This window comes from Volvox carteri (assembly GCF_000143455.1).
Source record: "Volvox carteri f. nagariensis unplaced genomic scaffold VOLCAscaffold_10, whole genome shotgun sequence".
Classification (NCBI taxonomy): domain Eukaryota; kingdom Viridiplantae; phylum Chlorophyta; class Chlorophyceae; order Chlamydomonadales; family Volvocaceae; genus Volvox; species Volvox carteri.
In genome coordinates, this window is record NW_003307553.1 from 1,288,019 (window position 1) to 1,311,128 (window position 23,110).

Below are 23,110 nucleotides of genomic sequence, written 5' to 3' on the forward strand. Positions count from 1 at the left end.
CCCAAGGTGAGGGCCAGGAGGGCTCCCCGGGTTTGGCCGCCTTCCACAGCGCAAAGTCCGCAGGGGAGCGCTTCCGTCCGTCCACCGCCACTCGCTCCCCTGCGCGGTTGTCCTCCAGAGCCCTGCCTGAGAGGCGGCCGTAGCCCTCCAGGGAGGTCACGTCGAAAAACACATCACCCCCCTCCACGGCGTAGGCGTGGCCGTGCTGCATGATGGCGGTGATGGTGGAGATCATTTGCGGCACGAAGGCGGTCGCCCGGGGCTCCAGGGTGGGTGTCAGGACGTTGAGGGCGGCCATATCCTGATGGAGAGAGAGAGAGAGAGGGAGGACATCGCGGATGGGCACTGTGTAGTGGGGGTACTGAGTGGGCCCCTGCTCTCCTTCGACCGCAAACCTTTCAAGTACCAGGGCCACGTCCCACCTTCACCTCCACCTCCGCCCTACCCCGAGAACCGTTCTATTAACCCTCCCTCCCCCTCCCCCCCTAGCTGCTAGCCCCCGTGCCTAGAGCCCCCGTGCCTACCTGGTTGAATTCTCGAATAAAGCGCTCCGTGAGCTCCGATGGATCCACTCCGGACTGCGGTGGGTGGGTGGGTCGATCAGGCAGGGGGGGGGGGAGGGGATGAAAACGGGGGGGGGGGTGGGAAGGTGGAGGGGACCCCCAGGTGGTGCAACACGTGAGGAGGGAGAAAAGGGGCAACGAGAGAGGAAAGGAAAGGAAAGGATTGGAAGGGAAAGGAAGCCTCGGAATGAAAAAGGCGGTGGCAGGAACTGTGCATGTGTGTGGTGGGTGGGTGGGTGGGTCGGTGGGTCGGTGGGTGGGGAAGAGGTAATCAGGCGATGTAGACATGGGAGAAGACTGGCGGACTGCCAGGACTTACGGAAGAACACGAAACGGGTTTTAGAACCCTAAGCAAGTTTACCCCCCACAGACACCTCCCGCCCCCCCTCCTTCCCGCCCTGAAGCCCCCCCATAACATAGCGGGGTGGGTGTAGTGCTGCCTACCGACCTGCTGGGCTCTGGCAATGATCTTGTCGTCAATGTCCGTAAAGTTCCGTACGTACTGCACGTCGTACCCACACGCGGCGGTCAGGAAGCGGTACAGCACGTCGAAGGCGACGTAGACACGGGCATGGCCTGTGTCGTGTTGTGTTGTGTCGCATTGGGGTGGGGTGCGTGGTGGGGTGTTGAAGGTGGACCGGGAAGGGCGAAGGGGGATGGAACGCAGCTTCACGTGCTGTATGTGTGCGTCTGTGCGTCTGTGAGTGTGCGTTTGTACGTCTGTGTGTTTTGAGGTTCAGGTCGCCGGGCTTTCCTCCTCCTGGGCAGATTGTTCAGTGCCACACGCCTCACGGGCAATCCCAAGGGAGCGCAAAGGACTAGAGTGACTAGAGAGCTAACCAGCCAGAACAGGACCGGACCGGACCGGACCACCTCACGAGGCCTCCCATCTTGCATCTTCAAACCCTCGAAACCGAAAAGAAAAAAAGAGAACTTTGCGCTGTCGCCACATCACACTCATACAGCACTGGGAGACAGCACACACACACTAACACTAACACACTAACACAAATGGGACATTACAGAAAACAACATACCGATGTGGGAGTAGTCGTACACCGTGACGCCACAGACGTACATACTGACGCGCCCATCGGCCAGTCGAGGCCGGAAGAGCTCCTTGGACTTGGACATGGTGTTGAAGAACGCCACGCGGCCGCGGAGATCGGCTGCGAAGGGGGCGACGGCACACGGTGTTTTGTACGGCATTCGTCATTGCCCCTGGCAGGTCGCAGCCATTGTCTACCGCATGTACTAAATTCTTTGGCACCGGCACCGCGCTGCCGCCATCACACCAGGAAGGGATGCAGACGTCAGGGGCGGCACGTAGGAAGAGGAAGCAGAAAGGTGGGCAGAATGATTTGATTAGGATTCCAGGGGGTTGCAAAGCAGGTGGAAGGGATAGGAAGGGGTTTGTTAAGGGAAAGGTAGAAGCAAGCCAAGGCATTTTGTTGTTGCCCATGGCTGGCTGGCGGACCGCAAGCAAATGAGATGTGTAGCTTAGGTGAATTTTCGCCTAGTTTGTGTGGCATCGCACATTGGCCAATAATGTGGTGGTCGACTGGTGGTTCTGCCGCCCGGCCCTCGGTTGTCGCCTGCTGCGTCTGTGCGGCCTGAGGAGGAATTGGCCTCGCGACCAATCGCGGGGGTCGACAGCCAGAGAATGGCTTCCATCGCTGCTGGAAGCTGCAAGTACGCGGATGCAGAGCCATGGCAAACGAACGCCGCGGAAAACAAGTAGCGCGTCGCTATGTGGCAGGGCACGTCGGGCACGTCTGTGAGTGGGCTGCAAGCCAACAAGCAATTGCGATCTATCTTGAACCTCTATAAATTTCTAAAATACTAAATATCTTGCCCAGTACTTTTACAGCGCCAATGGCGATTATCATCAATCGGAATCGCAAACTGAAATTGCAGGTAACAGGTTGCGGTTAGGCCTCGTACTCAAATACAGAGAAAGCAAGGCCAAGTATAAGTCCGTTTCTGTTAGCTTGAGTCATTAAACTTTTCGTGTGGAACTGGTTGTTGCTTGCAGAGCGCTTTGCCTAAATTGCATGCATCCCAACAAGGTCCATAGATTCGTACATCTGTCTCCTGCATAGTTTAGTGATTACTAGCCAGATTTTTGTGTGCTTTGGGACAGACGGCAGGTTTGGCAACTGTCGGTAAATGTCGACATCTTGTAAAGGCCTTTTGGCCAAGTACGCTGATTGCTTACGCCATACTGAGTGCATGACGGTAGGTTCAGCAGAAGGGCATGAGCCTATGCGGCTTCTTCGCTGCGGCTAGCAAACAGAAGTTTCCCACTCCGTCATATGGGGGTTTTGCAACCCTTTACAACACCCAGCTTCCAGCGCGACATTTTTCACCACCCCGCAGACCCGGAAGCTAGGCCTCAAGGAGTGCATGGCAGAAAAGGCGTCCGAGTGCGAGCAGTACCGTTACGCACTGTTCCAATGCCGCCGGGGCCAAGTGGACGCACGCACCCGTATACAGGGCAACAAAGGCTACTAGGCTGAGCCGATGGGCTGGGCCTCGATCCGGCCCTATCGGGGCCCGACCCCGAGGTTGGAGAGTTGGCGGGAGCTGCGGGTGGTGCTGGACCGTTCCGACGTCCTTATCCCACTGGTTTCGGCGCTGCCCAAACCCATATGAAGCTGACCGCCCACCAAGAAACACGCGCTCGCCTTCAACACATGTGGGTCATCGGTACACCGGGCGAGCGAGCGCGTCCCCTTGACAGTGGCGCCGGGCCCCGACCGCCAGCTGTGAGCTATAGCGGCTGCAGCAGCTGCAGCGCAGGTGGACAGCGGCAGTGGCGGACAAAGGCTCTGCTGTTGAGCACGTAAAACGCGGCATCTGGGTTGCATCTCCCTGAAATGCCATGTGCCTGGGCAAAGCTGTAGACTCAGAAACTAGAAATAAGCCCCGTGTGGGAAATGAGCAAGGCGTGTAAGACACGGGAGGGCCCCATCTGGGGGGAAAAATTCCAATGTCTTTTGAACCTTCTGAACTGCTTGCTGGTCCACTGCCGAGGATTGACGAAAAGATCAAGTGGCGACGCGGCCCTGTGGCAGCCTCAGCGCGGCCAGACGGTGGCAATAGGTCGCGCGAGTCTATTGCGAACCTGCTTGGGGGGAGGTAACAGCGGGACAAAGGGAGGAGGGTAGGGAGGGCAGGGAGTCCCTGCACTGTCGCAGGCACACAGGCATTGTCGCACACAGGCCGCTGGGAATCGAAGGGGCATTCTGTGTTGGCGGCGCTGCTGCCTATCTATCCGCCGGAAAGCTATATGCTTCCGCCGGGGCCATGTATATATAATGTGTGTAGAGGCAACCTGGTCATGATGCTGTCATGAAGCGCGGTGACGGGAGTTGTCTTGATTGCTTTGGCGGAGGTAAAGGTGATTGACCCCGCCGCGTCGGAACTATTTCCCCGTGGTTGCACGTGGGCCTTACCGTAAGGCCCACACGCTCCCGTAGGTCAGTCAGGTGTGCAGCCTGTCCTGGAATCGGTGTCCCACGGAAGGCCCTCCGCTATCTGCGGTGCGGTGCTGCCTGGGGGCAGCTCGCGCCACCACCCGCCTGCACACGCACACCTCACCCATCGCGTCTCACCATGGGGTATGGGTCCGTGGACAGGCGGTTACATGGCACAATCAACTTCAAACTGCGCCGCACCGCAGAGGTGTGCTCTCCGCGAGTTTATTGAAGGAAGATTCCCATGAAGGAATCTCGTACCTACCTCTCGCACACCTCCGTGTCTGAATTATTTACTGGAGAGGGAGAAAGGAGAGAGTGGAGCAGTGGGAGCGCGCGTGTTTGCAGCTCTTGTTACAAAAAAGGGTTGTCCAAGACCCCCGAGCCACAAATCATCGCATCATATCACCTCCCCATACTTGTCCCGCACGAGGTCCCGCTCCTGTGTCTCGCTCCTGCGGGGGGTAACCCTGCAAAAGGGAAACCAAACCGGAGCCTGACGATCCCGCCCGCCACTGACGAACGAAACATCAATTGACGGCAACAGCGTGCTTGCTGCCGTTTCCGTACCTTCGCTTAATGCACGTGCACCCCGCGACTGCGACCACTGTCAACAGCTCCACGACACAAAACAGACAAACCAGGAAAACAAAAAAACTTCCAAAAATGGCAGCCTGACCAACCGGTCTATATCCTAGCCTAGATGGCATTAATACAGATATTCGCCTGACTCGAACGCGGCGGACAGGCTGGCGACAGATTCTTGATGCATGTTAGCAAAGGGAAGAATTCCCCCTCGGAAGGCGTTACCCCGACATTGCGGGAGCAGGTGAGAGCCACAGCAGACACACATACACACACAGACGCATACAGCACAGCAAACGAACACGACGACAGAAAACATTACGGGCATACATACATACACTGGGTTCACGTCCGAAGACATGTCCAAAACTCCGCCTCAGCAAACATCAACAAGACGCGTGACACATCCAAATTTAAGCACACATTACAGCCAACCTGGCATCATGTACCGGCACACACGAGCCACCAGCGCAACACATACAAAAATGACACACACACACACACGAAACAATCATGCACACGCACACACAGACCCGGACACGACGTGGGGTACATGAACGTTTGGAGGTCTGTGAGGGACGCATCCTTCTGCTCCCTCCCCAGCCCCCGACATCGTCGTCTCTTTCCCCACACCACATCATTTAAGAGGCGTCACGTACGTTCCCCTATCCGAAACAGAGGAACGCCACATGCACCCCCCCGGTGTAGGGGGGGGCTATCCACGGACGGCCGCCTCCTCCGGCCGGCAGGGCCAATCCGGCTCCGCCAGCCGCATGGTACCGCCGCCACGTGTCCTCTTCCTCCTCCTCCTCCCTCCTTCCCACAACGCCCTCTTCCTTCCCCACCCTGCTCCTCTTCCAAGCATATATAATGTCTTAGCCGCCCAAGCGGCTCCTGACGAGACCACGGAACCTCCTATTGTCCTGGGAATCAATGTCATTCATCCGCGTGTTATTGCACCCGCACCCGGCACAGCGCTGCAGGCGCATATCAGGGCGGACTGGGCCGGGAAAGTGCAACGACAGAAAGGGAGGAGCCGCACATACAACCCCGGCGAACAGTACCCCGTACCGAAAGGCACCGGCCCACCAGACAAACACTCGTGCAGACAAACACGCTCATATGCTCCTCGTTGTATACCGGCGGGATAATTGCGCACGACGCAGCTGTCTGCCCCGGTAACCAGGCAAGCTACGAAATCCATGCGAGCCAAGTCCGCCTGGGCTGGCATCTTGGCCCCGACAGCTATGCGTTCCCTTGCCATGCAGCTTAGCTGGCCACAGCGCGGGCCGTTGCAGGCCTTGGCATTGCGACATGCCACGGCGCCTTGACCCATCAGGGCGCGAGGAGAGAGCGCCGCAGGCGCCATGCAGCGCATAAAAAACGCGCACTTACTACTAACCCTTCTGGCTTCTGCCTGGCAGCGCGAGCCGCCGTGGGTTGCTCAGTGAACCGCGGTAGGAGTACGTGTGTGTGTGTGTGTGCGTACGTGACCCTTGCCGTTACCAGCTGCAGTCTGCCTTCTTCGTTTGTTGTTTTGTTGCTCCGAGTTAGCTCAGCTCACACACACTGCGCCGCTCTGTATGCTGTGCGTTAATTCGCGGCATCCTTCCCCCGCTCCGATCGAGGGACGCTCCAGCCCCCTTCCTCACCAATCCACATGTACTGCGTTGTGTGGTATTTGTACCTCCAAAAATCTTTCCTCTCGTGCAAATGACTGACAGATTACGACAGAACAGTCAGTCAAGAGGTGGCATGTAGCCCTAGGTTGCTCACATTCAGGGCTCGCACCTCCGATGCCCCTGCAGGTGGTGCTCTGCAGATGAATGCCGCTCCGCCAGCCCCGCGCTCCATCCGTCCTTCAGAATTGCGTTCCCCCTCCGGAACTATGCTTCTTCAAACCCGGGGGCTGCCAACGGGGGCCTGCACTAAGGCAAGGACCAAACGCGCGCGCAGGCCCCTCCATGACCGGACGGACGGCCCCCTGCCCAGGGGCCCTCGCCCTCTTTGCCCGCCAGCCGCCCAGTGCTGCAGCCGCGCCCAGCACCGACCGCACCGAGGTCGCCCTGCTCAGAATGGATGAGACATGGCACGAGCCAATCAGCCTGAAGTTGCTGGACACAGAGTGCGCCAAGTTTAAGCTGGGCCAGCATCAATTCATGTCGATATGTCAAGTGTGCGAGCACGTATACTTGCCAGCCATGGAGCCGCCATGCTTGCTCTGGCTCCGGGTAACCCTGCACAACGTAATGCCAAGCAAGGCGCCGCATGTACGTCTGCGCCGCTAACCCTTTGAAACCCCAAACTTGCGTTCATGAATCCACGACTCTGCGAGTAGACGAGAATCGAAAAACAAACTCTCGTGCAGCGCCTCCCCACTCATACCGGAGGCACCTTTCCCTTTCTAACAACAGCCGGGCCCCTTACCCCCACACGCTCCTTCCTACTACTGGTTCTCTCCTTGTATTCCTATATTGCCTTTGGGCCGCCGTGTTACGCCCTTATCGCCGTCACCACTTTCTTCCCTTCGGGTCGTCGGCAGCCGCAGTAGGGATCACCTAGGGATTTCCCTTGACGTTACCACTTCGTGCCGAGACACACACACACACACTGGTTTCAGGACCTTCCATCCAGTCGTCCCTCTCCCCTGGGGACGAGGGACACAGAAAGGGGGGACCCATCCGTCCCCCACGAACACGCCGCCTTCACCATTGTGGAGGAGGATCTACTTTTGAATCTCCTTTTGGCCTCTGTCCTCCTCCACCGTCCTCCACGACAACCGCCGTCCTTACCGCCATCACGACCGACCACCATCCCGCAAAAAGCGCCATTAAAGGAACAAAAGTACCCCGTGTCCAACTTCTTTAAACGCGTAACTCCATAATCTCCAAAACGGTCGTGATGCACACCGAGTAGTTTTCCCCAGGACGCGGCCTGCGGAAACCCCCCCCGGAACAACCACGTGGCTCTTTTTGGCAGCCAGCCATCGCAGGCGAGGAGGACGCGAGCGGACGAGGGGTTGGGGGATGAGTGCCTCCTCGAGTGGCTTCCCGGACCAGGTCCAGCCACAGGTTCCACGAACCCCCGTGATAAAACAACTATAAACAATTGACGAACTGACACGCCGCTGGGGACACGCCGCTGGGGAGAACGTAAAGTCATCATCTGCTGCAAGCGCAGCGGCTGTGCCAGCATGGCCCATGTGCCCTCTGACATCATCTTCTCTTCCCCGGCGCGGGGGAAAGAGGGGCCGGCGGAATGAACACTGCAGCCGCGTCGTGTAGCGCGGGTACATTCGGTGCACCACGCCAGCGACCCGGCACCCCACTATCACTCTAGAAGCTTCTTTGACGCTATTCCCCACAGTACACCACCACCAACATCTCTTACGATAAGCCCACCATCGACCTCTTCGCCCCCCCCCACACACAATCATCCTCTGTTGTTACCACGCTCCCCCACTTGACACGCCACCAAATCGGCAGCAAGAAACTCATCATCTTGTGTCATGCCGTACAGCTGAACAGTCTGACCCCTGCGCCTCCAGCGCCATTATAGCTTACTAGCGCCTGCAGCGCCTGAGCGAATCGAAAAAACGAGATTTGTGGACTGCCTGACTCCCTAAGGGCCCCGCCTGCAACTGGTCCAAGCACAGTCTGTCAGTGCATCATACGGTACGTAGGTAGGTAGGTAGGCGGGCATACTGAGGCAGGCGAGGCTCGTCCCTTCTGGCCGCCACGGCCGCCAAGCGCCGGTCCCGACGCAGATCATGATGATCGGAGTTGTCCTACACGCCGCCTTGACGGCCATGAGGCCAAATAAAACACAAAGCACGGCGGCGAGCTGGGTGGACCGACAACGGCCATGTGCCGTAAGGCGGCGGTAAGGTATCCCCCTTTGGAATGCGCTGTGGACGCAGTCAATAGAGAGGAGGGAGAGGGAGAAAGAGGAGAAAGAGTTCTCCCCCCATGTCACGGCTGGCCAAACAGCTCCCACGGGGCCAGACGAACTCGCTGACGACGAGGCTTTGCATCCACAAGCTGCTGGCACGTTGCGCAGTGCCAGACGGTCAAGCCCAGCTGCTTCCTGCCTCTGCCGTGATGCGCTGTTGCGACTATAAAATTTCTGGTGGTGTCAAGTTTGGCTGTGGAGTGGTGGAGTCGAGCGTGTCGTCCGCCGCAGTTCCGTTTCCTGATCGTGACGGCAACCACCACCACCACCACCATCACCACCACCATCACTATCACCTCCTCCTCCTAGAGAGAGAGAGACAGACGCTGGGAGACGCACGACCAGACAGCTCTTCACACGCCGCCATGGCGTACCAATGGCCGATGCCATGTCTACTGCAGGCCCATCATGGCTAAAAAAGCGGTGGCGGCACATCCAGCGGATGATCTCCTGCAGCTGTGGCTTGCATCACGGAGTATCTACCCCGAGCGTATATTGATCAGCTGCGCTGTTCCAGCACTGTTAGGGGCATAGGGCCGCTAATAAATGATTTTAACAAAGCATGTGCGCCACGTTGTCCTCATTGCTGGGTAAGCTCAATCGTAGGTCGAATACCCAAGGCCCGACGAAGCGCCCGGAACGTCAAGGCTCCAAAAGTGAAGGGCCGCTCGACGGCGTTTCCCACCAAGCATCCTGAGCTCACGTCACGCCCCAAAGCGAGGAAAAATGGAGCCCAATGCCGCTTGGGAAGGATCGAGGCAGGTTGCGCTCAAATTGGCCCCTGAAATCAGCTGTTTGTTGCCCACCGCCAGATACAATCTTCTCCATTGATGCAATCAAGCAAACCCCAAGACACCGACGTTCACCCCCCGAGTGCCAGAGGCAACCAGGCCCACTGCACCTGCTTTGGCATCGGCAGCCTTGAAGCCGCCCCGCACGTGGGCCTTCCCCCTACTTTGTATCCCCGCCGGAGGCGCCAGCACCTGCAGCCCCACCACCGGCCGCATTGGGACCCCCTGCACCGCCAGCGCCGTGCGATTCTCCACGCATATTCCCGTTCTCTGAGTCGCGTCCTCGGCCACCCGCGTGACCATGGCCACCCATCCCGTGGGCGTGCGCCCCACCGTGGTGGTGATGGTGGTGCTGATGGTAGTTGCTGTAGGCGCCGTACATTCGGCCCTCACCGTGGGACTGCATGCCCGGCCCCGCGGCGGCGTACTGCGAGGGATCATAGCTGTGGTAGAAGGTAGGGACACCATACATGGGCCGTACAGGGATTGCGGCCCCAGCGCCCGGGTGCATAGCCGCCGGCTGGGCCATCTGCGCTGCTGCTGCCGGGTACATGGTCGTCCCTGCGGCATAACTGGCATACACGGGGTAGCTGCCAGGCGGCAGGGCAATCGCCTCCCCCTGGGCTCCAACACCCATGCCCACACCAGGCGCCGGCGTGATGTAGCCGTACGCGGGGGCGGTGGGCACCGCCATGCCCATCGCGCCCATGCCCATGCCGACGCCAACACCGGGGTAGAAGGCCCCGCTGACGCCTGGCGCTGGTGCTGTGTACATCGCCCCTGGAATTGCATTCCCGTGAGCTGCCATCCCAAACACATGCTGACCCGGGGCCGCGGACATGAAGCCGGCCGTGCCCACTGCGACAGGCACTGGGTACTGAGTTCCCACTCCGGGATAAGGCGCCGCTGCTCCCATGGCCGGCCCGAATGCTTGCTGCTGTTGCTGTGGCTGCTGGCGACCGCCCAGCGTGCCGCTGCCAGGGCCTCCCCCCCCGCTCGCCGGGTGGTGCGTCTTCCCGTTTGAACCTCCGGTCCCGGTGCCTCCACCGCCGGCCCCTGCTGCACCTGCAGGGCCAGCTGTATGGTGGTGAGGTGGCGGCGGAGGCGGAGGCGGCCGGACGCCGGGACCTTGTTGCTGTGGCTGCTGGCCCCACGCTCCCGGGCCGGCCTGCCCCTGGTGCGGAGAGTGCACCGCCATGGGGTGCGGCTGTGCGCCCGGCGTCAGTGGGTGGGGCTGCTGCTGCTGGCTGGGCTGCTGCATGTGCGGGCGCGCTGTGGGAGTGGGCCCACCGCTCGCCATCCGATTAAGGACCGGAAACTGTATGTCGGCAGTGGGGAACAGGGAGGCACGGATCGGTTCAGGGTCACTCAACAGATTGCCTAGGCCCTGCGGGCCTGTACCGGTCTGTCATACGGATGACATGTCAATGAAGCGCGTCAAGTCAAACAACCATGCGTGCTACCCACAACGCAGGACTACACATAGGTCATCATGCAAAGGCCGTGCCTCCTGAGGATGCCCATATGGCCCCCAGTTGCCGCGCACCTCGGAGGCGTATGTGGGCACCTGATAGATGCCTCCGGCCGGCATCGCTGCATACGCTGGGTCGAACCGTGCCGCCCCATTAAACCTGCACAACAGAAGGCAAGTGATATTGCCACGGAGCGCGTGCAGTTTCCTGCTAAGCATTTGACCACACGCATTCCTGCATCGCCCAGCATCTTGGGCGGCCGGGCCTAGCACGAATCCGCTGGCTACCTTGGCCCCTTTACCACACCCACCGATTCATCCCACGGCGGTAGTCCGGGTCTGACAGGTCCTTGTCCTTGTCCCTAAAGACGGCCTTTCGGCCGCGCCCGCTGTCGATACGGCTACCCGGACCAAAGCGCCCGCCGGGCGCACCGCGTCCACCGCGGCCTGCACCGTAGCCATCCTGAGGCCCGTTCCCAAGGCCCAGCTCCTCGCGCGCCTTCAGGTAATTCTCTTGCCTTTCCTTAAAGGTCCTCGCAGGCGACTGATTTAGGGAATGTTCCGAGCTGTTCTGCTGCGAGCGCTCGTCTTCTGGGCGCCGCAACAACCGGGGCTTGTCCGCAACCTGTCCGACTAGACCGCTCGCCATGTTGGTGCGCTGTGCGACGGGGTCGGAGCGAACATCCAGATCACGAAGACGTGGCTGCGCAGACGCAATCGTGGGTGGCGCGGAAGAAAGAACAGGACCGTTAGGCCGTGGGATTGACGCGACCACCGTTTGCAACCAACTTCAAAAACTCACCTTTGGTGCTCGACAATGCTCGGTGCGGATTGCAAGCACCCTTCCCTGCGATTCTTCAAAGTCGACGGTGCTGGTCTGAAGGCCATAGTACTGACCAACCCGGTGCGCCAACATCCGCTGCACAAACAACACCGCAATCAAAGCAGGACTGTCATTTATGAGTAAAGCGGGTGCACAGTCAATTTCCTGCTTCCCACCTGATAACTGGTAAAGGAGGCGGGGAATTGCAGGGCTTCTTGCACGGGGTCCGCGAGGAACTTCTCCACAAGGTCCTCGCATTTTAATACTGCAGAGGTACCAAAATAATGCTCTGGATAACTTTAAGGCACACAGTTAAGGCTTTAGCGATGACTGACGCACCTGTCACACGCTGTGTCGGGTCGGCGAGAGCTTGCCTGATGGCAGCGTCTACTGCCTCGTACCCCGGCACAGGCGCCAAAGCGTGCATGTGTTGCTGATTCTGATGCTGTGGTTGCGAGGATGCACCTTCAGCGGCCGGAGGAGTTGGCGGCTTTGTTCTGCGGGACCAACCTAGGTCAGGGCTTCGACGTCTAGAGTTCTGTTTGCCTTGTGCCACCAAGGGTCAACTTACACATCACTGCCATGCAGTCCATTGTCCAGAATAGCGATAGCATGTACAGAAGGCGAGGCTGAGTGCTCCGACAAGGTGAGCCCCGGAAGGGCCCGGGTAAGTTCCTCCATGGGACTTCCCGCCCGCAAATCACACGATTGCGAAAATTGATTGGATGGTTGTGCTCTTGCGGCCGCCAAACGAAAAGGTAGCGGGGTTGGCGGGTCCCCCAACGACTAAATCAAGACTAGGCGCGGTGAGGCACAGGTGTCCCTACCCCGCCCAAGCCTTAACGAGCCTCTGATGACTATAACGATTATGCATATGGTGCAATTGCTGTCAACAGAGTGCAGACAAAGAGAACGTCCCGCCGTACGTTACAAGGCAATTCATGGGTGTTTTAAATTCATCATGACCCAGCATAACGTGCACAAATTATGCATAGAAAACTGCATTGAATTAGCCCAGCTGCAAGTTCGGTCAACTTTCGCGACAGAAGGCCTTTACTGCCCCCCTAAGCACTTTGTCCCCCTAAGTGCATGGCAAAATTACTTTGCAGCTTTGATGAAATATGTCAGTTATGGGTTAAAAGCCCAGCCAGGCCAATCATCTGTCCCCGAATTTGCAGGAAATAGCGACGTCGGCGGCTGCGGGTAAAAGGCCACTGGCGCCCTCCGCAATTTCCGGGCCAACTCGCCATGGATAAGTGCATTATAGCTGCCAGCTCCGCCTGGCTGTTGCCCTTCGCCTTTGGCAAGGCCCAGCAACCCCTCCAGGTCAACCTCGGCCGTTTTCTTGCGGTCTGTCAGGTCCTTGTCAAGCACTGTGCAAAAGGTCGAGACCTGCAAAGATTCATAAAAATCCGATTGTGTTTCCGTAAGGAAAAAGGCCGGGCTTACGTAAATACCATAAGAAACTGCGCGTAACCCAACCCGCTATGTACTAGCCGCTTCCCAAACCGCAACTCGGTTTCTGACCCCGCCGGTTTGCATGTTCCCGTCATTTCCTCACCCTCAAAAACTAGATCAATGCACTCCTCAACATGCTAAGACGGACCACCGGCACCCTGCGCAAGTCCCAGCCCAAAACTAACCTAGGATTCAATCTAGCCATGCCATCCCAAACAACAGCCTCCCGACGCTACATCATTCCGTACCACCCCCATCACCATCACAATCTAGCCATGAACAACAAATGCACCATTTGAACCGGCCAGAAAGTCCCGCCCATTCACCTGCGGACAGTAGTGGTTTCGGAGCGCCTCCACCTCCCAAAGCGAGCTCTCCACAGCCCGGCTTTTGGCGGGGTCCACCTCCGCCTCATCAAACGGATCTACACCCAGTTGGGACTTCGACGCCACAGCCTCCGCCTCCGCTCGCTCAGCAACGGCGGGATCACCGTCAATCGCTGAGCCAGCTCCGCCATCGCCATCGCCGGTGCTGGGGTTAGGGTTGGGTTTGTGCAGCATGACGTTCAGCGCGGGATGGCGGCGCAGCAGGTTGTGGATGAAGGCGATGGCAATCATGGCTCCGGCGGGCGGGGCGCTCAGGGCCAGGCGGGCAAAGCGCTTGACAAAGGCGGCCACCGTGTATGCTGGAACCAGGGACGACGACAGGAAGATATCGGCGAGGCGGAAGAACTGGGCGCGGGTGCGGGCAGCAAAAGCCTGCAGGAGAGCGAGGAGAAAGAAAGTGTGGATGTGCGCGGTGCGGGCGGGATGTGCCGGTTGTGGGTTGCAGAGCGGAGCGCTCTGTGAAAAAGATGTGAAGGAATTTCGCAATTGTCAAAGACGACGTCGTCCAAAGCACCAACTGGTTGAGAGTGGGGCATGGAAGGCGGGCGGTCAGCGGGGTAGTCTAGCGCGGTAAGCAGGTGGCCACACCGACATCGATTTTTGCCAATATACAATAAACTCCTGGCGGGCTGTCGGGCGGGTTAACACGTTGGCGGGCGGATAGCAGTTTCATCTGACCAGAAAATCTCGAGTTTCTTAAGTTGGCCCGCTCTAAAAAAAAGCTGTACACAAACGGCACCCAGCCAAGTAATAACCGTTATGTATAGAAAGTAAAGTCAATAAATCCATGAGATAGCAAAGAAACGCAAAAAGGGACATGCAGATGAATTAACAAAGATGCGGCGCCCCGGAGGTAACCTTAAAAGTCCTTAAGAGACAGACGCGACCCCGAAGACTTCGCCATGATCTGTCAGTCGTTTAATTTTGCTTCCTTTTGGTGAATCGGTTTTACGTTCTGGCCTCATGATGATCTGGACACCACCGGCGCCGCCTCCGCAAATTTCTTCTACTCATACAGGGCGCCGAAACGCGCATCTGATATTACGGTGCAAAATTCAGCTAAATCGAAGACATGAAACGCACAAAGAACGCTTCGCGTATGTGTCCGTCCCGTTCGAAGGCCAGTCCAAGGCCCAGTGGCAGCGCACTGCGTGCAGAAACCGCCGGGAGTGCCGACAAGGTGACGACATCCCGGTGTGCGCTTCACCACGTCCCCGACACCGCATTGGCGTCCTTTTTGAAACCCTACAGCTCAGTTAGTGAGACCACCTGTGTGTGCACCTTAACTCCAAGGAAGAGATCGCACATATGGTATGCAGTAGTACAGGTGCCAAGCCTGGAAGGTTCACTTCCCGTGGCCGCCACCGCCACCGCCACCGCGCTCAAGGAAAATCTAGTGATACTAAAAATACATAATCCAGACCTACCTCCGACGATATTCCACCTGCCATGTCATATCTGTCATATAGGTGTAACACGTCAGATACTCTGGTGCCCCACTCCACCCCAACCACCCCAACCCTGCCCAAACTACACCTGCATCTCCCCCCCCCATCACACATACATACATACACACACAACCACACCTCGGGCACCAACAGTTGGTAGAGGCGCGAGTAGAACTGCGGATACTCCAACCCGTGTCGGGTAACCTGCACGCGAGGAAACAGTAGCAGTAGCAGCAGTAGCAATAGCAGCAGCAGCAACAGAAGAGGGGTAGCAATCACTTCCAGGACGACGGCGATGATAATGATGACGATGCCAAAAAGCAGGAAAAACAACTGCCGAAATGTCCAATCACCAACAATGGCGAAAGTCCAACGCAGCTACGTAAAACACACACACACACATACACAACGCATACCCCTTGCATCCCCTGGAATCCAGCTCACCTGCCACACAGCCCCGCCAAGTCCACCCGCTCACCCACCCGCTCACCCACCAGCAGAAACAGTCCGTTAAGCGCCAGCATGCCCGTCAGGCCCCCCCGGTTGAGGCAGTGCGTCAGGAAGTCCGCCAGCAGCTGGGGAGCGGTCATGTGCGGGATGACGGAGGCGGGCAACCGAACCAGAGCCTTACGCAGGACGTCGCTCGGCAGGGGAAGAGCCAGCAACGCGAGCCAGGCGTCTCTGGGAGGGAGAGGGTGTAAACCATGAACGTGAGATAAGGGGGGGTTGGGAACACCAACCACGAACGAGTGAAGCTGCTGCCGAGGAAAGAAGAGAAGCAGGACTAAGATAAGGGGGTTTGGGAAGAGGAAGGGAACCCCATGGAAACGTCAAGCTGTGAAAAGCTGATATCAGAGATAGATGGATACTCAAGGAGTATAGACAGATACGTACCGCATCGGGAAGCCCTAAGAAATTCACAACCAGTATTGACTTCGGAAGTAGCCATCGTGAGGTTGAGGGCAGTGGTTTGAGGTGGGAGGTGGGAGGTGGGAGGTGGGAGGAAAAGCGTGTACAGGAAAGGGAACAAGTCGTCTCACGCCTCAAAGACATATGTGCGGCTGCTGGGCAGGGGACAGGGGACAGGGGGAGGGAGGGGGAAACCGCTGCCGCCACGACATGGTGGTGCTGGAGCATGACGCGAGATGGCGCACATGTTGTCCGCAACCCCAACCCAAATCGCCGTGCCGCAACCCCAACCCGACCCGACACGGTGGTGCTGGAGGTGCAGAAGCTCACGACAGCTCACATGTGCCTCCACGACCATGTGCTCACGTGCCGGAGATGGTGGAGGGATGACAAGTTGGGGCGGGCAGCTAGCAGGTGGTGGTGGGACAGAAGGGGGGGTGCATCCTGTCCGCCCCCTCTCAGCAGGAGGACGACGTAGACCCCTGAAACCCTACAGACCCCCCCCAATCCCCCCCAATCCCCACTGGTCAGTTCTGCTCTTTCCTTGGCAGCAACTTCATTCGTTCGTGGTTTGTCTTCTTAACCCCCACCCCTGTACAGAACACTCACCCAGCACTCACCCGTACAGTCGGCGCTGGGTCAGTGAATTTGCCCACGGCACACGCAGCTGCTGCTGTTGTTGCTGTTGTTGTTGTTGCTGTTGTTGCTGCTTTTCGCGCTCCTCCTGCTCCTTCCTCTTCCGTCGATGCCTGCCTGACTCGTTCTTGTCCGCGGCCGCTACCGCCAAATTAAACTGAACCACGCCAGGGGGAAGGGTGTGTGCGGGGAAGGGTGTGCGGAAGGGGGGAGGGGAAGAAGGAAAGACATGAAAAAGCGGCGACTGCGGCGGCGGAGCCAGGGGGACGAGACAAGAGACGGAGAACACAACCCATTGCTGGTGCGGTGCGGTGTTTGCTAAAACACCTCACCAACCCATGTGAACTGGAATACGATGGACACCATAGCAGTCGACGGGTGACACGTAAGCCAGCGGGCAGCGCTGCCCGTACCAAGCCATGCCGTACCCTGCCGTACCTCGGCGGCGCCGCACCAAGTGCTCCACTCGCGGGTGTCGTCCGGCAACGTCTCTGTTAGGTGACATAACACGTCGTACGCATTGCGTGCCAGGTCCGGTAGGCTCACGACGACGCCGCCTCCGCCATCGCTGCCGGCGGCACCGGTGCCGGCACCCTCACCCGCCGCCGTCGCCGCTGCATCCGCCGCCGCTGACGCCGCCGCGCGCGCTGCACCTGTCGTACAGTTCATCTAGTCAATCTTCTCACCCGTTCTTATTTCAAAAGTCAGGACGCGCTCTTGGCTTGGCCGCCCCTAGACCTTACATGTAAGCATAAGTACATACATGCATACATACATACACGCCGTGTTGTCACAAAACCCAACGCACCATCCGCCGCTTCTTCTTCCTCCTCCTCCTCCTCCTCTCCCTCCACCTTCTCCGCTCCCGTCTGTTCCGCTCCACCCACTGCCACAGGGGGTGCCGAGAGCGCCTTACGGCCGTACTTGGCGGCTATCGCCTTGATCGTAGACAACGTGTAGAAGCGCACGTCTATGTCAAAGAGCAGCGAAAGAGGGCGGGAGGGGCGGCAAGGAAGGTGAGGTGCATGCAGCAGCTTCTGGAGGCCACACTTGGCTGTGCCTCGGGTGCCGCGCCGCCAAACGACATAACGCCAACGACATAACGCCTAACGACATAACGCCAACACCCGCTGCCACCCTGACCGAGGCAGCTTCTGCTGCTGCTGCTGCTGCTGGTGCGATGGCAGCAGCGATAGCAGGCGGCCCGGCTGCAGGTACCTCCGTTTCAAGGGACCTATTCCCGCGGCTCAGGGGTTGCCCGCACGCCGTCATCTTGTCGGCACTCATGCAAACAGCCTCTTCATTCCCCGGGACGGTACCACCTCCTTTCCCGCCGCCATCCCTAGTCACAAATCACAAATACTCAGAGCGCGCAACGTGTGTGTATCTATGTGTGTATCTATGTGTGTATCTATGTGTGTATCTATGTGTGTATCTATGTGCGTATCTATGTGTGTGCTTGTGTGTGCTTGTGTTTTTTGTGGGTTTTCTGCGTGTATATATAGGGGGTTTTATCCCCCCGTATACCCACCTGCTAGATGCAGGTACTTGTTGAACAACAGCGCAAACACCTCAGGCCGTACTCCGGGGCTCAGCAGTACACTGGAAATCAGCCTGCCGTACAGCGTCCCGGAGAAGGTACCCGGGCCTAGCTCGCTGCGCACACACTCCAGCAGCGCCGCCGCCGCCACCACCTGCACCCCCGCGCTGCGGGGTGCTGGCGGCGGCGCCGTCGTACCGCCGCCGTTATGCGCTACTGCGCCAGCGACCAGTGCTAGCAACTGGCTGACAAAGTTGCCGTACTGGCGCCTCAGCCATTCGCGGTACTGCGCCTCGGCGTCAGCTGGGGTGCCCCGTGCGGAGGTGGTGGTCGCGGCGGCGGTGGCGGCGGCATCATCGTCGGCGGCGGCGGTGGAGGCAGTGGAGGCGACCTGCAGCAAGAGGGCACGGATTCCAACTGTTGCACAGTTGGTGGTGATGGTGGTGGCGGTGGCGGTGGTTGAGCAGCAAGTGTCCATGGGGATAGATTTATGGACTAGCGTTGATCCCGCGCCTCTCCTTTTTTCTCTCCCCAATGCGCAGGTTGTAGCAGCTGCTGCCCTTGCTGCTGCCGCACTGCTGCCGCTGCTGCTGCCGCTGCTGCTGCCGCACTGCTGCTACTGTGGAAGGAGGTTCCCTTAGCGTGTTGTCAGGAGGACTGGCGGTGGCGCGGTGATGATGAATGATATTTTTCTGGCGATGGTTCCAAGTTACAAGTTACAAGTGCCGCACGAGTGCGGGGGTGTCCGTCAAAGGCGGGAGGCCATGGAGGACTGTGTGTCCATTGGGCCCTTCATTCCACCTTTCATAATGTTCCACTTCTCGGAGTTTAGAGTTCAAGAGTGACATTTGCTGATAGTGGCGCCTGGAATGCCTGACTCACTGATTGATAGTGATGGTGGGTTCAGTCACACGACGGGTTTAAAACAGGGCATTGAACATGGCAAGAGCGGGAAAACCCAATATGTAATCAAAACCCGAACGCATTTAACAAAATGAGCATAAGGGTTATTCGGTAGTTTAAACGGGTGTAAGTGGAGGGGGAAAGCAGCGGCAGCGCGGCAGAGCCCGCCCTTCCACCTTCTGTCGTTTGGAGGGTCTGGACGCCGACCCGCTGGTGCCCGCCACCAGAAGCAGACCGTCCTGCCCGGCAGCTACGAAGAACTGCTTCAGGCCCTGGATGGCGGCTTTGAGTGCAGCCTGGATGGGTGGGGGAAGCGGAGCAGGTGGGCGGTGTGAAAGGATCCTTCCAGGCCGGCGTCCGAAGCAAGTGCATAGGTGACATGGACGGACCAGGTGGAGCCGGATGTTCTATGATAGAGGACAATACCCTACTGAGCTTTCTTTACACCAACCGGAACGAGTGGTTAAACCCAAGGTTGCGCTGATGGCGCACGAAATGCGGCGCACGCACACGGCGGCTAAACTCCCTACAGCTTGCATCATAACCTGATGACCGAGAGATGCTTACTTACTTCCTGTTTGCATGTCGCCATACATGCCAGGAGCTTCACCGCATTATTTGCCTTGGCACGGCCGCTTGCCAACAGTTCTGAGACGAAGCTATTAACGGTTCCTATATCAGCCATATTATCTATTGTGGAGCTTAGATAGGTATCGTCTCCTAGGTGCAAGTATTATGCAATTATTTCGCCGAACCAGGCTGCATTTCCTGTTGGACTAGCTCACACCAAGCTGCTGTAGCAAAAATTAAGCGTTGCTCGTAAGCTTTGGATACAGCGACCAGGGCCTAGCTGTGGTGTGCGGTGCTGGAGTCCGTCTCGGGTCCTGCGACGACGGTTGGCGACATGAAATACAACGAACAACGAGTTCGACCGTACAGGCCACTTCTTCTTTCTTTCCAGGCCTGTGTCCATTACAGCGACAGGCGATGTGCCCTTTGGTTCTGTTTCTTTTCTGTAAGGAAAAGAAACTTACGGTACAGAAGCTTGGTAGCCCGCCGTAACAACAACAACAACAGTAACGAATTTGGCCCTCCCTTAGTTGTTAGTTTCCTATTGAGTAATTGTGCGTATTTCCGTGATTCCCTCTTCCATTTATATTAGTGACTGGATTTCAGTCCGTCCACAGCTAGGTTACATCTCTTTTCAAATATCATGACCGAACCAGACATCGGCAAACGGGGTATTTCTGGTTTCGGGAACACGTCTACTTCTGTCTTCCAGTCCAATGGCCCCCGACCTGTTCTTCATCATTGACCGCGGACTAAGGTCGTCTTAGGCGGTCTTCGGGCCGCATAACACCTTTCGTACACGGCGTATGATCCTAATTCTGCAAGCCGGCCGGCTTCGGGAGCTCTATTTCTGTTTTCGGGAGTTTCGGTATGACCCGAAACTCCCGAAGCGTTTGCCGATGTCTGGACCGAACGTAGAACCCCATATTGAACCGCCGGCGCAATCCTCAGACTTTGGACCATCCAAATACGGACACGGACAGGTAACTGTCACCACAACCCCTCACTCCCGCCATAACGGCCCTGCCCTTCCACGCAGCTGCAGACCAAGCTGGGTTGCCGGTGCCGTTGGCCATCAAAGGGCTCCAATACGGCGATAAAACCGTAGCAGTTTACCACGACCATCATTCCGACGGCACTGACCGTTTGATGCTCGGTTTGGTCTCACGACATGTGAAACGGCGTGTTTCGGATGCGTTTCGAATGCATTTGTCAATCCGGAACCATTAGACCGAAACAGCAAAGACACGAAAGGCGGCATTGGCGCGATGACCGCACCTCGCAGCACTCGGACACAGGCAGCACATGTCAAGGGACTGCACCATCTCGTCAGCTAAACAGCAAGACGCTCCGGTAGTAAACCGGTGGGAGTTCCTATTGCCTACTGCTGCCGGTAGGTGGCAAAGAGGTACCCAAAAGCTGCAGGAAGCCCATACAAAATGCTGTCGCGCATAAGCGCGTCCGTTAGCCGCTACTGGTCGACCTCTCACACGCCAACAAGTTCTAGTTAGACACACGCACTCACCAATGCACACTGCCACAACAGCATTGCGCCTCGACATACGGCTCGCCACCAATGCTTCGCCATCATCGGATGCATCGCCATCATACAAGGGAAACCTCGTGTGCTGAAACGTAAGCCATACAACATGTACTGTGCTTGTTACCGTACCGCAATGTACTGCAAACAAATGGTCTTGTACGGCATGGATTGCTTCCCACAAAATGCGCCGAGCTTGGGCACATAAACACCAATTTCCGGGCCGAAACGTGCGGGCCGAACTTCAACTGCGTAATGCCGACTGCCGTACGTACCTGATAACCCAGCTGCTAAACCCGCTGTTGCTCGCAACGTGACGAGATGATACGATACGAGACCCTCTTCGAGCCGCAATTGGCATAGCCCCATCACCCACACGCCACCTACCCACCCACCCATCCCCCGCCACCCACATAAAAGATATCCGCAGCTGCATCTGCTGCTCTTCTCCCTAAGGCCCTCCTGCACACACACACACACACACGCAAAGCACACATGCTTGCAAACCTACATTGTTTACTGCATACATACATACATACATACATACATACATACATACATACATACATACATGCATACGTAGATACGTACATACATAGACACCGCACACTGCATACATACATACATACATACATACATACATACATACATGCATACGTAGATACATACATACATAGACACCGCACATAAATCTCATTTGCCACAGCACCTGCCACAACGCAACCCGCCAAGTCTTCACAATACCTCACTCCATCACTGCATGGCACCCTGCACCAAATTAAACACGTCTTGCATGCCGTACGGTACGGCAGCTGCCAAGCTGATTGTCGTACATCAAGTGGTCATCAGGACAGACAGCCTAACAACGGCCCTGGTCCCTTCCCGTGGGAAAACGAGGATTGCACATGTATGCATGTATGTATGTATGCATGCGTCCCACTTCCATTACCAGTTCCATGACCACCCATTCCACCACCATCATCACCGCCAACACATTAACACTATTAGGACAACAGCGGCATCAGCCGGAAAGCGTGTGTGGACAACGACACATCGGCGGCTGCAGAGGTGCAGCAAAGCAGCCGCCGCCCACATCCCCAACCTCACCCTCACTTCCAAGAGCAACAATACAAGTAGGAGCTTTGGAAAGCGCTGTGGCAGCAATGTAACGCTGGAGGCGCTACTGCTACTGCTATACCGCTACTGCTATACCCTACAAGTAGCCTAAAAAAGGGTTTACAAACAGGACGACGACACGCATCCGACAAGGCCCAGAACAGATAGCCCGCCGTCGTTTACAAAACGCGCCACGCAGCACGCGTGTCACGTATACCGCCCACGCCCAGCTTTGAACCCCAACCGCTGTAGCAAGGCGAGCATCAGTACTGGACAGCAGTGGATGTGGAAGATTTCAGTAATAGCAAGAGGTTTCTGCTCGTCTGCGCGCCGCTTTGGGAGGGAGCCGTATGTACTTCGTATGTCACTTCCCTCCTCCGCCCCACACGGCCACTGGAAAACGGCGCGAGGCGCCCCCGGCGGACACGGACACAGGGACAGGGACCGCGGACAGGGACGGTAGCGGACTCGGTACGTTAAACTCTGAGCTGGCGGCCGCCGTCAGCGGCCCCATGCCGCCGTCAGCGGCGCCGCCGCCGCCCGGATGCGGCACGTAGCTCCAGGCGGCGCGGGAACGCTGCAGGCCGGGGGCCGGCGGCGGAACCGCCGCCGCCGCCGCCTGCACGGCAGCAGCTCCGCTGCCGCTGCCGGCGCCCTGGGATCGCGGGCTCGTCGCCATGCCGGGGGGAAGAGACGAGGTCCCGGGGGTCAGCATTTCTCCGGAGAGTGGCGGCAAGGCGGTGCCGTTGGCGGCAGATGCCGCCACCCGGAAGCTGCCGCCACCGCCGCCGGGGACGGTGGCGGCGCCGCCGTTACCGTGTCCCATCGTCATGCTCCTCAGGGAGCTGCGACTGTGGCCGCAGCTAAGAGATCCCGCGGAGGACTGGCCGTACAGGTTGGCGGGCTCCACTGCCAACGTCAGGGCCAGCGGGGCGCCGTCG

General features: G+C 58.0%; 3 protein-coding genes across 3 annotated transcripts in view; all 3 read right to left on the reverse strand.

Moving 5' to 3' along the window:
- The window catches only part of VOLCADRAFT_58337 (uncharacterized protein), a gene marked incomplete at both ends in the record, with an annotated part of 5,292 nt that extends 3,520 nt beyond the window's left edge, over positions 1–1,772 (reverse strand). The window contains 4 exons of the mRNA XM_002948558.1: positions 48–301; positions 525–578; positions 1,012–1,139; positions 1,601–1,772. Of these exons, the coding sequence (XP_002948604.1) occupies positions 48–301; positions 525–578; positions 1,012–1,139; positions 1,601–1,772 (608 nt within the window). The remainder of the gene's footprint in view (positions 1–47; positions 302–524; positions 579–1,011; positions 1,140–1,600) is intronic.
- A 7,990-nt stretch (positions 1,773–9,762) lies between these two features.
- VOLCADRAFT_116880 (uncharacterized protein) lies at positions 9,763–19,628 on the reverse strand (the record flags this gene model as incomplete). Its single annotated transcript, XM_002948559.1, has 16 exons — positions 9,763–10,543; positions 10,916–11,000; positions 11,152–11,543; positions 11,643–11,759; positions 11,840–11,928; positions 12,003–12,108; positions 13,481–13,879; positions 15,094–15,159; positions 15,450–15,636; positions 16,485–16,657; positions 16,939–17,129; positions 17,309–17,470; positions 18,032–18,148; positions 18,239–18,431; positions 19,120–19,239; positions 19,515–19,628. Coding segments are annotated over 16 exons (3,292 nt in total), but the record flags the coding sequence as incomplete, so codon positions are not given.
- A 2,905-nt stretch (positions 19,629–22,533) lies between these two features.
- Positions 22,534–23,110, reverse strand: part of VOLCADRAFT_88869 (uncharacterized protein) — a gene marked incomplete at both ends in the record, with an annotated part of 5,671 nt that continues 5,094 nt past the window's right edge. The window contains one exon of the mRNA XM_002948560.1: positions 22,534–23,032. Coding sequence (XP_002948606.1) covers positions 22,534–23,032 — 499 coding nt within the window. The remainder of the gene's footprint in view (positions 23,033–23,110) is intronic.